We start from the raw sequence: 16,764 nt of genomic DNA, 5'->3' as shown, positions 1-16,764 counted from the left end.
GCCTTGTAGATATCGCATCTTGTTTTTGCATAATCAAAATTTCGAGGTGTTGCAAAAGTAAGACCCAATTTGAGGATATTTTCCTCCTGAGCTGTTAGTTTCAAGGAGGTCAAGTTGATGATGGTATATATATATATATATATATCTCAGAAACACTCCAAACTTCAGCATGCAAGTAAGGCACTGACTCCGTGAAATTGTTGATTTCAAATAAGTTTTATTCACTCATTTAGGCTGATATATATATATATATATATATATATATATATATATATATATATATATATATATATATATATATATATATATATATATATATATATATATATATATATATATATATATATATATATATATATATATATATATGTGTGTATATATATGTATATATATGTATATATACATACATATATATACATATATATACATATATATATATATATATATATATATATATATATATATATATATATCAGCCTAAATGAGTGAAAAAGATCACTGTAAAAGATGAAATTCCACTTTGTAAAAAACCAAAGTATGTACATATATGAGATTGTGTTAATGTCATGTAGTTTTTATTATGCACTTTATGCACTTTATACTCTTTGCCATTTGAAAAGCAATAGAAATGTATGTGGAGATGTACACTCTAATATGGCCTCCTCCTTTTGCATGTATTGTCCGTCCTTGATGTTGATGTAAACATTAGGAGCAGGCGAGCTTTAAAATGGCTCTGAAACACAAACTGACACTGACGAAGCTTTTTACAGCGAAACGCGTCTGTCTGGGGTGAGGGGAGTTTGCAAATAAAAATTCTATATACCGGAATTCCGGAGTGCTTGCCGTTTCTCTGACGATAGAAAGTCAGACTCTGTTCCAATATATATATATATATATATATATATATATATATATATATATATATATATATATATATATATATATATATATATATAAATAAATATATATATATATATATATATATATATATATATATATTTATATATATATATATATATATATATATATATATATATCCGAATTGGTCCCACTCCGCGAAGAACAGGAGAAAGGCCACTCAGGGGGTAACTTTGGAAGAAATTTATTCAGTTGCAGCTGCGCATAATGCATTTGCGGAATTCCGGAGTGCTTGCCGTTTCTCTGACGATAGAAAGTCAGACTCTGTTCCAATATATATATATATATATATATATATATATATATATATATATATATATATATATATATATATATATATATATATATATATATATATATATATATATATATATATATATATATATATATATATATATATATATATATATATATATATATATATATATATATATATATATATATATATATATATATATATATATCCGAATTGGTCCCACTCCGCGAAGAACAGGAGAAAGGCCACTCAGGGGGTAACTTTGGAAGAAATGTATTCAGTTGCAGCTGCGCATAATGCATTTCGGCTCCATTGCCTTCGTCAGATGCTGCTGCCTGCGCAAAGAGTGACTCCACCCTCACCTTTCAATAGTTCAGGAACACTGCCATAGGCGGAAATCCGCTGACCCAAGGTCACATGGTGTAACTCGGCTGCTGTTCTCTCACAACTACAGCTCCCAGAGTACTGTTCAACTGGGTAAGTGTTGTAGGCAGTTCGTTTAATCAAACAATCCTCATATTGATTTGGAGGCTTTGAATTCCGGAAAGGTGCAGAGTGTAATGAGGAGTTTTTGCGTCAGATGAAGGGTCATCTTCCTCCGGTCCCCTTCGACGTTGCAACCTCGGGTGTGTGTGCGCCTGCTGAAACTCGAGGCAGTGACATAGTGAGTCCGTCTCCTTGCTGGTTGCAAGCTGCTTCACGCAGTCATTTCAGATATCTGGCGTGCACCTCGGGGTGAGCTGGAAATAATTCAATCCCTTGAACACGTGTGGCGCTGCAAGCAGCGAGAGTCAGTAAAATTTTAGCCTCTTGTAGCAACGGGACCTCTCACGAGCCTCTGACTGGCCCGTACAATATCCGAATTGGTCCCACTCCGCGAAGAACAGGAGAAAGGCCACTCAGGGGGTAACTTTGGAAGAAATTTATTCAGTTGCAGCTGCGCATAATGCATTTCGGCTCCATTGCCTTCGTCAGATGCTGCTGCCTGCGCAAAGAGTGACTCCACCCTCACCTTTCAATAGTTCAGGAACACTGCCATAGGCGGAAATCCGCTGACCCAAGGTCACATGGTGTAACTCGGCTGCTGTTCTCTCACAACTACAGCTCCCAGAGTACTGTTCAACTGGGTAAGTGTTGTAGGCAGTTCATTTAATCAAACAATCCTCATATTGATTTGGAGGCTTTGAATTCCGGAAAGGTGCAGAGTGTAATGAGGAGTTTTTGCGTCAGATGAAGGGTCATCTTCCTCCGGTCCCCTTCGACGTTGCAACCTCGGGTGTGTGTGCGCCTGCTGAAACTCGAGGCTATATATATATCAGCTCCACTCGCACCAGCCTGTCGCACTCAAAGGCGGGTGCCTGCCAGTCGGGGGTACACCCGACAACAATGTCCGCTCCAACAATCCCTCCCCGCAATCCTCGGGAAACAGGAGGCAGCACTCATATATATATAGTTTAAAATTCAAATACCAACACCATGGGTTTTCTGCCACTTAAATCTTTTGAAAAACCTGAATTCTAGGGCTATAACCAATTAATTTGAAATATATCTTTCTTCAGCTTCTGTCCAGTGCAGTTGTAACTAACATCCCATATTGCTTTGACTTCATGATGATTGCATATATTCTGACACCTACTATCTCCCTTTATAACTTGCAAGGCACTGAATTATATGCTTCAATTAGGGATCAGCAGTTGAATGTGGTATGAGTGTAGACATTGCCAGAAGGAAAGAGCAGACTCTCTCATACTTCTGGACGTAGTATCCCTCTAAACTACAGCTGATGTTTAAATACCTGACAGACCAAATTCTGTACACAACTAAACAGGCGTACACAGGTACATTCAGCAAACACACACCTACAGTCGGGTATCACTATTTTTCAAATATCACTCAAATCCTGACACACCACTCTACCACACAATCACCCAGAAAAGTTCTGATATTTCACCAGATACCCAACAATGCTCTCTGCAGAACACCCTCACAGTCACATTATAGCCCTATCTTCTTTTTCTGATCAGATCAGACATACCCTGTGTTCCCCTAGTGCATAGTAAGACACCAAAGCTAAATAGTTGCAAATGTCATGCCATCCCAAAAGCACAACTCCCACACCACACCAATATACATTTTAGAAACTTTAAGATATGATTAGCTACAACATATCAAACCATCAAAACACCACATCATTGCTATTGACATGGCTGGCAAACTGCCTAGAAAAGTAATCTGCTTAATCAGGCAATGGACAACAGACTAGCTCCAACCAAGAACTGCTCGCCAGATGCAAGCCAGAGAGTATTAAACACCATCATTAGGAGAAGAATATGAAGATGGATAGGACACTACATCAAAAGAGTACAAGACTCCATCACAAGAACAGCTTTCCACAGGATCTTAGAAGTCAAACCCAAAAGAGACAGGCCAAAGATCAGCTGGAGGCGAGCTCTGGCAATAAAAACAAAGGCCCAAACCACAGCTAGGGCACAGTATAGAAACTTTCTCAAGACAAACAGACGTGGAATTCATTGCTTCATTGCTGCCCTACATGCCATCCTACATTTTGGGCAATAGTAGTAGTAGTAGTACAACAACAGACGACTAACCTCAGCGAAAAACAGTAAAGCCCTTAAAGATACTAAGACATACGCATAATAAACTGCAAATATTTTTAACAGGATCAAAATCATTTTACTAGCACATTATCCCACAGAAACCAATAGTAAGCTACACATTAACCAAATATCTAGGGAATATATTCAACCAGGAAACCATACACAATTAAATGGTGGAAATCCCAGAACTTTACGAAAAGGGAGCTCAGATTCAGAAAGCGCTATAGTGCCATATTAACAGTAGAAGTCGCTACTCAAATGCTCATGACATAACAGTAGACATATTAGCAATGTGTGGGTTTCTAGCTTCAAATGAATATGTAATTTAGCACTTTTGTTTCATGAAGTTAAGATAAAGTGTTTGATTTACATGGGAATAGTTTCGATTCGGTTAAGACTGGATAATCATAGTGTCTTTAATCAACAGCCTTCTGCATCACTTTAAAGGAGTACAAATGTGTTTGTACTTAGCAATGTTTTGAAAAACAAGCAATGGCAAGTTGTTCTCAAACCTAAAACGTTGTATTTCATTATAGCAGTTGAAGGTGAAGCCAGCAAATACAAAATTAAAAACAAAAATGGGGAACAACTTTACTTTGCAATACAACAAAATGGCTTCAACGTTACTGATAATGCGGGCAAAGATGTGATGAAACTTCATATTAAAAAGGGATGTTTCTGCTTTTGCATTCCTTGTTCTCTAAATAAGGTAAGTATTGCATGTAAGTTTAATAGAAACAGTTGTGTAAAAGATAAGACTATAATCACATTTACGCATGTTTTATTTGGCGGGTTATACTCCACTTGACTGTTACGAAGTGCTTTTTTATAAGAGATGTTACAAATTCTAGAAATAAACACCAGATCACAGTCGTTGGCCTTGCCAGTTGTATGAATATGCTTTGTAAACGATAATACAATACATACAACCCTTAGTGCTGAGACTGTAAATTGATCCTAACTGCATTTGTGCACTTATACTGTTACATTGTGTAATAAGAGAAGACGTATTGGCTGTAAGAAGCATAAACTTTTCAATTGCAGGGGGACATGACCATTCAAATATCTTCGTTAACTTTCTCAATAGTGTGCATGAGCCACGTTACAATAGATGTGCCTGAGATCAGAGGAATAAATCACTCCTAAGGGACACCAAATCACCTCTTCACCTCACCCCCAAGCAAGCTCCTCCCCCACATTGGTGCAATTGTTCACACCGGTGCAATTGTTCACAAATCTGATCTTGGCGACTCCATTCAACATGATGCATGGAATGTATGAACCCCAGAACAAGGGCGCATAGAACAGGAAGTAGAGGTGTAACAACTTCCTGGCATGAGAGGAAGAACAGGTTAAAAGTTTACTGTTACAGATACTCTTACCTGCCAACCTTTCATAGTTATAGTGGTTCCGGCTCATGTTCATTTGGCACCAAGCATCTTTTCTCTCAATTGATTATTATTGCTATTATTCGTTTCCATTCCAGTCTTGTCCTGCTACATCTATGACAAACTCATAGGATCTCTTGTGGGTTTCTCCTGTGTTTTAATTCCGTCCAATTCTGGACGAGTGGCTGCTTAGCATATCTATCTATCTATCTATCTATCTATCTATCTATCTATCTATCTATCTATCTATCTATCTATCTATCTATCTATCTATCTATCTATCTATCTATCTATCTATCTCTTCATTTCACTTACTCACTGAATTTCCTCGCCCTGGCGGCAGCAGTGTGTGTTTGGACATTAGCTTTCAAATTAATGTCAAAAGACCGCTACTTCCTTCGGCTCATAGAAAGTGTACATGCACTACAAAAAAATGCTTGTACCGAAGTTTTAATGTAAATATCTAAAAAACTACAAGGTTTGGCATAATGTTCACAATGCATTTCGGCCCACCCACGATCTTGGTCTTGGTGACTTGTTCGCGAATCGCTTTGGGGCGTTGTTCCGATCCTTGCATATATATATATTCCCTTCTGTAGGTAGCCAGTAGGTAGGTTAGGAACTAGTTTTCATAGGAAAAGTTTTCTTTGTTTTGCTAATAAGTTTAGCCCTGTTTGATGAATCTTCACAAAGCGTTCAAAACTAGTACTCACCTGGGATCAAATTTGAAAGAGAGGTACCCCTTGTTTCAGAAATAGCCCTTGTTGTGATTTGGTGTAAATCTGTTCAGCAGGTTTAGAAAAGCATATTTGAAATATCTAGGGACATGGAAGCTCTGAGAAACCAACCGATCTCTTGCAGAGATCTGATTATCTGTCAACACTCCAACCAAGATGTGTTGGCAGTAATTTTGGGACCGGAACTCAGCCAAGTCCCCCCCCCCAAAAAAAGAGATGGTGGCATGGTTGGAACACTCTGAGCCCATAGGCCTAGTGCTGGGTGCCCCCAGAGACCCCCACAAGGCCCAAAACGCATTTTATTTTTAAATATTTGCAACAAAAATCGCAAAGATTCACTGATTCATACTATCCTTTTTTTTAAACTGCAGTCTCCTGCACTAGTTTGTATTAGTATTAGAGCCTCTGGGTGGGCCAGGTCCCGGGGCTCATTTGTATGTATAATATGTGGAGAGGGCGCACACAGCCCCACTCCCCATGGCCATTCTTGGCACCAGGGCTGCCACCTCCCTGAGGCAGGCTGATTGGTTTTTTTTCACTGGAGGAGGCCGCAGGGACCATCACCTCCCCAGGGCTTTATTAATAAATAGGAGGGGAGCCTTGTGGATCCTCCTCCACTGCCCTTAAAGACCCTGGGGTCCACCCCCTCCCAAGGCCACAAATATAATTTAAAGTGGGAGAGGCACCTCCCCAGGGAAGGCTATAGAAGAACAAAGGATGGGGGGCATAGGGCCCCAGTGCTGGAGCCTATATTGTCCCTGTGGACTGCCACGTTCCTGGGCCGATTCCATATGTCCCTGGGTGCCCAGCTCCAGGACACAGCTGTTTTTCTCTTGCTTGACAGGACCTTTGACAGCTCCTGCCAAGTGAGAGCAAACAATAAGTCCACTCCCAGTGGGCGGGAGCAGGAAACTTCATCAGCTCGCTCGGAGTGAACTTTTCATCTTTTTTCCTACCTACTGTCAAGCGGGCTGGAAAAAGGATGAAACAATCACACCCACATGCAGGGAGCAACATTGTCTGCTGCCCCCTATATATGGAACCAATGCTGGTTCCCGCTGGAGGTGGCGAGCTGGCAGGGACCATGGGGGTCATTGAGGCTACCCCACAGTCCCCAACAGTGCACACTGGGTGCCCTGTGTGGGCTCCAGGGTATCCAGCACAAAGATGCCGGGCACTGGGTCAAAATTTCTTGTTGTGTCCTGGTGAGAGCAGAGTCCATGTTTCTCCATTTACATTACTATGAGTATGCAAATGTACAAATCATCTGGTAGCTCTGCCTGTTTGGCCCCACCTTGTACACCTTAATACTATGCACAGGTCTTCCCGCCTTTTACCAGGATGACGGACAGCCTACCAAAAGCCCCTCTGCACGTTTCCTGATGATTTTAGTGATGCCTTCATGATGCCAAAGAATATGAGGACATCCCCACCAAACAAAGAAGCACTTACGTCATATAATTAAGAGGAAGGACACTTGTTTGCTGGAGATTTCCCTCTTTGTAGTCTTGCTGTCTTCTCCATAGGAGTATTCATGTTATCACAGATTTCTGGATGCAGAGGAGCAATCACATTGCCATAATGCAGACACGGTCACTGTAGACTTTTTCTCTTTTTATTTATTTTTTTTAAAATATTTTTATTGGTAATTTTTTTCCCCTCATTTTATTTCCCCCCCCTCCCCCCTAGATTTACATGGACAAGGCACAGTAAGATTCATAAGGCAACCACATAAACAAAGGAAAAGGGAAAAAATATTACAATATACATATTACATACAGATCCTATCATATTATATACACATACAAAGTCATATATGTTAGCTTTCAATAATACATATATTCTTCACATTACCTTATTCAGTTCCAAACTTCCACTGAATCAGGGGGCCCCAAATTTGCATACCCAACTTTTTACCCTTTCTCCCTTTCCTAGAATAAATAGCTGTTTCCAATTTTTGTATTGATAGGGTTTTACCAAGCCATTGATGATACGTGGGAGGATTTGGATCTAACCAAGTTGAGGCCACTAGCAATCTAAAAATCGCCATTGCTACAAACAGAAAGTATTTACAATTTATTTGCCCGTTGGGGGAAACTCCCAGCAAAATGGTTGCTGAATCTAACTCTATTGTTATGTCTAAGGCACTCCGGAAAAAATTCCCAATATCATGTTTTATCTTATCTAAATGTGGACAGGTAGAAAAAATATGTAACAAATTAGCCTCCATACTGCCACATCTAAAACACGTAGTGCCCAAAAGGCCCCCCCATTGAGCAATTTTCCATGGCGTGTAATACAAATGATACAGAGTCTTGTAGTGCTGGGCCTGGAGGGACGATGAGCATAATAGTTTACTTCCCATCTCAAGTGATTCAGAGAAAACATCTCTTTCTCTAGCTATATCTAAATCTAAAGACCATTTAACTATCCATTTCTCAAGATCGTCCTTTTTTAACTTTGTCATTTCTGAATAAAATCTCTTTATAGTGCAATCATGACCTTTTTGTATAAGATCCATCATTATACTCCTCCCAAAACCTAAAGCTCCCCCTTTTTTATTTAGTATGCAACTCCTTATTTGAAGATATTTAAAAAAGTGATTTGTATTTAACATATACTTATTTTTCAGATCTATAAATTGTAGCATACCATTATCATCCAACATATCACCAATCATAGCTATACCTCGGCTTTCCCATTCTTGATATACCATTCCTGAGAACACTGCCCTAGGTAGTGAAGGGTTATTTTTAAATCTAGTATATGCGTTGTATTTCCCTATTCCAACCTTTTTGGAAAATCCTTTCCATAAATTATAGGCCGCCATAATTATCTTAAAACGTGTTCTTTTAAAGTAACTTCCATCAGTAAATCTCAAAAAAATATTTTCAGCATTTGTACCCAAAACTAAACCATATATAGCAAGCGAACCTGTCTTGTCCCATCCATCCTTCTCAGCCCCCCAATTAATCCCACCATTCCTTGCAATGCTGCAGCCCAATAATATACCTTTAGATCCGGCAATGACCACCCCCCTTTCTCCCTGGGAAGCGACATATACCTCAATGCCCTCCGAGTTTTACCTCTTGCCCAGATAAACCGATTAATTATGAGTTCGCAAGTTTTAAACCACTTATTTTCAATTAGAAGTGGTATTGCCCTAAAGAGATATAGTAGTTTTGGTAAAATCAACATTTTAATAATATTGACTCGTCCAACTAATGACAAATGTAGATTCTCATAACGATCCAGATCTTTTCTTGCTTTTTCAATTACTGGGGCAATATTATTCTCCACCAAACTATCTAAATTAATTTTAATTTCCAAATACTTCCCTGCCGGTACTACTCTTCTATCATCACAGGGTGTCAGCGAATTTTTAATAATCTGAGTTTTTGACGCGTTCAATGAGTACCCTGAGACTTGACCAAATCTTAAGGCCTCGGCCTCTACAAATGTAGTTGCTTCCGTAGGGCAAGGTGTTATCACCGCAACGTCATCAGCATAGGCTAATATCTTACATGGCCCAAGAGCTGTACTGAATGGGGTAATCTCTGGTGCTGATTCTATCTTACGTATTAATGGATCCATATACATGGCGAATAACAGGGGAGAGCATGGACAGCCCTGGCGAGTTCCTCTCTTAATTTTAAATTGACCTGTGATACCCCCGTTTATCCTTAATGCCGCAACCGGGTCCTTATATAAAGTCTGGATTGCTTTCAAATAACCTCCCCTAATCCCAACTCTAACTAAGATCTGCCACAAATAGTGCCAGGAGACCCGATCGAATGCCTTTTCCACGTCCAAAAGCATTACTGCCATCGGGTCTCCTGCTACCTCCGCCGCATCAAATAGAGTTATCACTTTTCTAATATGGTGAGTTGTCCCTCTACCGGGAATAAAACCATGTTGATTATCACTAACCAGGGTACTTATTATTCTAGCAAATCTTACAGCCAGTGCCTTTGAATAGATTTTGGTGTCATTATTCATCAATGTTATTGGGCGATACGACCCTGGTTCACTCGGAGATTTCTCTTTTTTTAAAATTAGCACTATATCTGCCCCGCTCCAGGATTTGGGAACGGACACCCCACTCTGTGCAGCTTGAAATGTTTGAGGTAAATCACGACCTAAACATCCCCAGAAAGTTTTATAAAACTCAATCGGTAGCTGATCAGGTCCAGCAGCCTTACCCGAGGGTAGAGCAGTCATAGCTTCTTTAATCTCTATATCATCCAACACAGTCTCTAATTCATCTGCATCTTCAGGAGGGATAGTTTTAACCTCAATATTCTGGAGATATTCATTTGTTCTTTCAATACTGCTGGGATTTTTCTCATCATATAAAGACTGATAAAACTTCCTAAATACCTCCCGAATTTCTTCTGGGTCTGACTGCAGTTGTCCCTTTTCATCCTTTATTTCCTTAATCATCCCTACCGCCGCTATCTGCCTGGTCCGTATAGCGAGTACCCGACCTACTTTCTCACTAAACTCATAACATCTCTCCCTTCTGACTGTATATTGCTTTGCTGCTCTACTAGCAAGTTCTTCCTCTGCTTCACTTTTCACTTTCAATAGATCTATTACAGATTGTTCAGTCGGCTCTCCCCTTATTACACATTTGATAAGTTGTTCTTCTGCCTCCAGTACTTTTTCCTCTCTCTCCCTATATCGCAATCGTTCTGTTTTCCTCTTAAAAGCACTATAGCTACCTGTTTCACCACGTGCTCCTGCCTTAAAGGCATCCCATACTATGCCAACTGCTGCGCTTCCTCTATTATGTTCAAAGAATTCATTGATCCATTTAGACATATGTTTTATGTAGTCATCATCTAAAAGCAGTCCCCTTTCAAATGTCCACTCCCTCCTTGTTGTTGTTCTCCCACTCTACTTTATCGTTAGAATTAGGGGGTTGTGGTCGCTGAGTATCCGGGGGAGTCTATCAATTTCTGCTATGCTAATTAAATCATTGGATACCAAGAAGTTATCCAGCCTAACACATATCTGGTGCGGTGCAGAATAATATGTATAGCCCAATTGCTCTGGTCTAATTGACCCCCAGACATCTCGCAGTGTGTTGTTTTCTAGAAGGTCAATAAGGGCCTTATAAACCTTTTTCTTCCTACCATTATACTGCCTTATTGTGCCCGATCCCAGACCTTCCGCTCCGTTAATATTTAAGTCTCCTCCTATAATGACTCGAGGGGCCCAATCTGCCAACTCAGAATCCAGAAACTGTAAAATTTCCGGATCATCCTGGGTAGAACCGTACACTGCAACCAATGTTGTCCACACCCCTCCTAATAGGACCTCGACCATAGCCCATCTGCCCCAATTATCTCCTAACTTTCTTCTTATTACTACACTTTTACCCCTCGATAAAATGGCTACCCCTCTTTGTTTTACTCCTTGTTTAGAACTAACTATTAAGTGAAACCCCAACTGATTGAGACATATCTCCTGGGTACTCATTACATGTGTCTCTTGAAGAAACACAAAATCTACATTCATTTGTCGTAACCGAATTCCTATCTTCTGCCTTTTCTGTGCATCATTTAGGCCGCATACATTCCATGTCACTAATCTAATAGACATTTTTCGGTTTTTTTTCCTATTCCCTTCCCCCACTATCTGCTTGCTTTTATTTAACATTCTGAAAAATGTATACATTACTAAGTCTAGCACACTGACTGAATAGGCTTCCCTATTAATTTCCATGTTATCTTCAATATCTTCAATATCACTAATCATGTCATACAATTGATACAAATTACTTTTATCAAATCCTGTTAAGCTTCTTGTCCCTTTGTGCCCTGTCCATTTCCCTGCCCACCCCCACCCCAGACTGCCCACCCTCAGTCTCCCACCCCCCCTACAGGCAAATAGGTCCAAAGGACCTATGTCTGGCCGACTTTTGCCTCCTGGATGCCGAACCCATCAACCCCCCTGACTTTCCCTTTCAGCTTCTTGTGCTCAGTATATGCCCTCCATATTCCACCATATTCCACCCTTATTTTGTGCTCAACCTCTACCACTATTCTTATTATGCTAATACCAATCTTTAACTATTGAAGCAGCACATCTACAAAACAGAAACCATCGCAAAAAGGAAAATGAGAAATATATATATATATATATTTTTTTCATAAACCTTAGAGAAGCATTTTCAGCTCTTATTTTAGATAAGCCCTCGTATGTAACTTTTCATCCCCAAGTAATAATATATACAGTCTCTCTTTTCCATTTTATATTTATCTTCGTTTCTTTTGAGGAATGTCCCTAAGGGCTACTGTATGATCATCATTTTCAACATTCTCCTTGTGTCTTGTTTTTCGTTGGTCCCTATTTTGATGCAAGTAAAGTTCCCATTTAATCCAATCTTCAAGCGAGCAGGGAACAAGAGGTAAGCCTCACAGCCTATGTTCTGAAAGGGAGTAATGAGCTGCCTCATTCTCCACCTTCTTTCCACAGTGGTGTGGCAAAAATCAGGGCGTGCGAAAAACTCTACATCATTGTATTTACATTTAGCTTGGGGCTTTGCCTTGTTATTTATCTCTTCCCGCAATAGGAAGTTCCCAACATACAAAAGTATTGCGCGAGGTTTACCCTGCGTTGCCTTCCGGATCAGAGGAAAACGATGCGCCCTTTGTATCTCATGGTCCAAATCCCATGTAGACAGCTCTGGAAGGGCACCCTTTAATAACTCAACAACATACCCCCGAACATCACTTCCCTCTTTCCCTTCCTGTATTCCAATCAGGCGTATATTGTTGCGTCTTTGTCTGTTCTCAAATTCCTCTAGTTTCCATAACATGTCAGCTGTTGTCTTATCTTGTTCTTTCCTGGCATCCTGCACTTTAACCATATCATCTTCCAATTTCCCCGTTCTAGTCTCCACTTCGGAGACTCTCCCAGCCATCTCCTCATACAGTTTGCTGACCTTGTGCAGGGAAGATTGCATTTTCCTGTTCGCATGTTTAGCCCTTCGCTTTGCCTTTTGGCTCTCAATACGAGCCTCACTCTGCATTTGTTTTAAAGTTGTAAATAGAACTTCAAAATTGGATGCACCTCCATCTGCCCCCCGGGATGTAGAATCCAGAAGACCTATTTCACCATTTACAAACTCATCCGTAGGCATTACAGAATTCTCCGCCACGTTATCCCTGTTTAGTTTTTTTACCACTGTTTTCGTGTTACCTCTGCACTCCTTTCACAGTCTCTTTTGTCTGGATTTGCCATTCCGTTTACTTGACTTCTTTTCTTTTTTACTCTTAGTTTTAACTTTCTCCACAGTTTTAATACTGCCCAAAATATTTGTCTTAAATCATGTAGAGGCATTCTTTTGAACTGTTTCTTGGGCTGATTCCATAGGTTCTGTATCCAAAGGTTCTGTATCACTATTAATAGAGATTGAGGTGGTTTCGGAGTCAGTCCCTGATTCAGTCTCTTTACTTTCCGTATCAGTATTCACTGTTTCATCACCTGAACTTTCTGCTTCCGATTCTGTGTCTGTCATTGATCCCAGACTTCCATTCACGCTTTCCTCGTCATCTGCCTCATCATTACCAGTGAAAAAAACCTCATCAGTGGGAGAGGCAGGGTGTACATCAGGTAATTTGCATGTGCTTAAACCCATCTTATCATTTAGGTCTGAATTAATACCTTCCTCAATCCTTGACTCCATTTCAGTTAAATTGATTGCACCCTCAAAGTTACTTTTTTCCAAGACATTATCCTCCACCAGGCTTTGACATGCGCCTGTTCCTTTAATTCCAGATACACCTGGAGCTGGATGAATTATAGCCTTCTCCTTTAAGAGCTTAGGACCGCCCTCTTCTGCCGCTGTAGAAAGGCCTTCAGTTCCTACTGATTCTGTAACTTCAGTTTGAGGCTGTGCCTCCAGAGTGCAGGTATCGTCCCCATCCGCTCCCGTCTGCTTGAGCGGCCCCCTCTCTGGGCCAGGTTGCATCATCCTACACAGGCTCGCCAACGTGGGGATTTCCGCTCCTCGTGGCGGATCCATTTGCAGAGTTATTTAAGTAGTCGGCGCTAATACCGCTGCAGGCAAAAACGTCTCAACTATAGTCATTTGACGGAGTGCAGTCTCCTTTCCTGATGTCTCTCCGGCGGTGAGTTTTGCCTCCTCCTTTCTCCTCGCAGTAATAGATGGCGGTGCAGTCAACTTCTTCTTTTTCTCTCCTTCTTCCTTTTCCCGTTTTTTTTTCAGTTTATTTTCCTTTGCTGCCTCGCGCCTTTGCTGTGCTTTAGAGCGCGCTTTCCCTCGTAGATTTAACGCTGGAGCACCAAGGTTGTCCATATCCTCTTCTGCCTCATAATCGTTGTCCCAGTCGTCTCGCACTCGAGTTTTCTTCGAGTAAAGTGCAAGCTTTGGAGCCATAGATTTTGGAGCAGCTTTCCAGTAATGATTCCCAAATAAAGGCGGACGAGCTATCAGAAATGAACAATGTTTATGCAAATATTTATGCAAAGCCCCCTTTTTCTCTTGAGGAAAGTCACTTATCAGGAAGAGCAAACCAGTGAGCTCTCTCAACATCACCTTTTATCAATAAGTTGCACTTCCCGTTTGATTCACTAAAGCAGACTCTGTCTCTCGTCTCTGACCAGCTCTCCACCTATGTTACCGATCACCGAATCAGATGTGCATTTCTCTTCCAACAGAGGGCCAAATTTCACGGCAGATTAGCTTAGCGTATGCACCACAGTAGCAGTAGATCTATAGATCTGTGGCACAATGAGCACGTAGTTCACCACATTTTCGATCAGGAGGGTGTCAGGACACGACCTTCCACTACGGCGTCCCGACGGCCATCTTGCCTCCCTCCAAAAACGTAGACTTTTTCTCATGGTCCATATTGCAGCTGTAGTGTAGAATATGTACTACACATTTACCCAACAAGGTAGCACTTACTAATCGTCCAGTAGAAAGAACTCCAGTTGGGTAGACATTTTGTACAAAACTGTAGACTCTTGTTGTATAAAGCAGCTGGTGATGTTCTGTTCTAACCCAGTCACTCACACAGCTGCTGACATATCCACACAGAAACTCACACACCAGTTCAGCTACTCTCACATATACTCACAGAGCCACAAAGCAACTGACACATGCACTCGCAACAGCATAACCATACAGTGACTTAGACACCCATAATACCAGTCACACAACCACTCACAGATCCTAACAGTCACTCACATACCCACTCAGACACCGACATAACCAATCACAAACAAGCTCATAAAGCTACTTATACACCCACTCACACACCTACAAAACTACTCACACATCCATTCACATACCTATACAGCCACTCACTCACCTATTTAGAGAGCCACTCACACAGCCATACACAGACCCATGCAGCCACTCACACATCCCCACATCAACTCATGCACCCACTCACAGGCCCATACAGTCCCTCACACACCACTCAGAGACCCATACAGACACTCACACACCTACACATCTATTCACGTACCCACTCACAGACCCATACAGCCACTCACACGCCACTCACAGACCCATACACCAACACACACACCACTCACCAATTCATAAATCCACTTGCACACCCTCACAACTACTCACACATCTATTCATACACCCAGACAATTACACCCACTCACAGACCAATACAACCCCTCACACACCCAGTCACTGGCCCATACTGCTACTTATAGACCCACTCGCAGACCCAGTCAGCCACTCACATACCAACTCATGAATCGACTCACACACCCTCAAAACTACTTGTACATATACCCATACAGACACTCACACACCTACTTACAGACCAATACAACCCCTCACACCCCAAGTCACTAACCCATACAGCTACTGACATACCCACTCACAGACGTATAAAGCCATTCACATACCAATCACCAACTCAGGAATCCACTCACACAACCTCAAAACAACTCACACATCTACTCATACACCCATACAGATATTCACACACCCACTCACAGACCGACACAATGACTCATAAATTCAGTCACTGACCCATACAGCTACTCACGTACCCCCTTACACATCCACAAAACTACTCAAACACTCATAAAGGCACTCACTCATCCACTTACAGATCCATACAGCCACTCACAAAGCCACTAGCACACCCATACAACCAATCAAACACCCAGGCAAATACCCACATTGCTACTCATGCACTGACTAACAGACCCATACAACCACTCACACACCCACTCCCAGATAGATACAGCCCCTCACACACCCAGTCACTGATCTATACAGCTACTCTCACACCTATTCATAGACCCATACAGCCAGCCACATCCACTCACAGCTGGATACAGCCACTCATACATCCACTCACATACCCATACAATCACTCACACACCCACTCAGACACCCACATAACCACTAACACATTCACTCAAACACTTATTCAGCCACTCATACACCCAGTTACACACCTAGAAATCTACTCAGAGACTACTCCCGCACTCATACAGCCATTCACTCACCAACTTACAGATCTATACAACCACTCACACAGCCACTAACATACCCATATAGCTAATCATACACCTAGGTAAACACCCACACAGCTACACATGCACTGACTCACAGACCCATACAGCCACACACACACACACACACTCACTAACTCACAAATCTAATCACACACCCTCAAAACTACTCCCAAATCTATTCATATTCATACAGCCCTTCGCACACCCACTCTCAGATCGATAAAGCCACCCACATACCCATTCATTGATCTATTCAGCTACTCCCACTCACATACCAAAACAGCCACTCACAGCTGCATACAGAAACTCACATATCCACT

General features: G+C 41.2%; 1 protein-coding gene across 1 annotated transcript in view; it reads left to right on the top strand.

Annotated features, from left to right (window-relative positions):
- Nucleotides 1-481: 481 nt before the first annotated feature.
- The window catches only part of LOC147663186 (uncharacterized), a 33,113-nt gene continuing 16,830 nt past the window's right edge, over nucleotides 482-16,764 (top strand). Inside the window, exons 1-2 of the mRNA XM_086950607.1 lie at nucleotides 482-500; nucleotides 4,329-4,501. Of these exons, the coding sequence (XP_086806733.1) occupies nucleotides 482-500; nucleotides 4,329-4,501 (192 nt within the window). The remainder of the gene's footprint in view (nucleotides 501-4,328; nucleotides 4,502-16,764) is intronic.

Source organism: Lissotriton vulgaris, unplaced genomic scaffold, assembly GCF_964263255.1.
Source record: "Lissotriton vulgaris unplaced genomic scaffold, aLisVul1.2 SCAFFOLD_6042, whole genome shotgun sequence".
Taxonomy (NCBI): Eukaryota; Metazoa; Chordata; class Amphibia; order Caudata; family Salamandridae; genus Lissotriton; species Lissotriton vulgaris.
The sequence above is the reverse complement of the archived record's forward strand: the minus strand, read 5'-3'. Positions and strand labels throughout refer to the sequence as shown.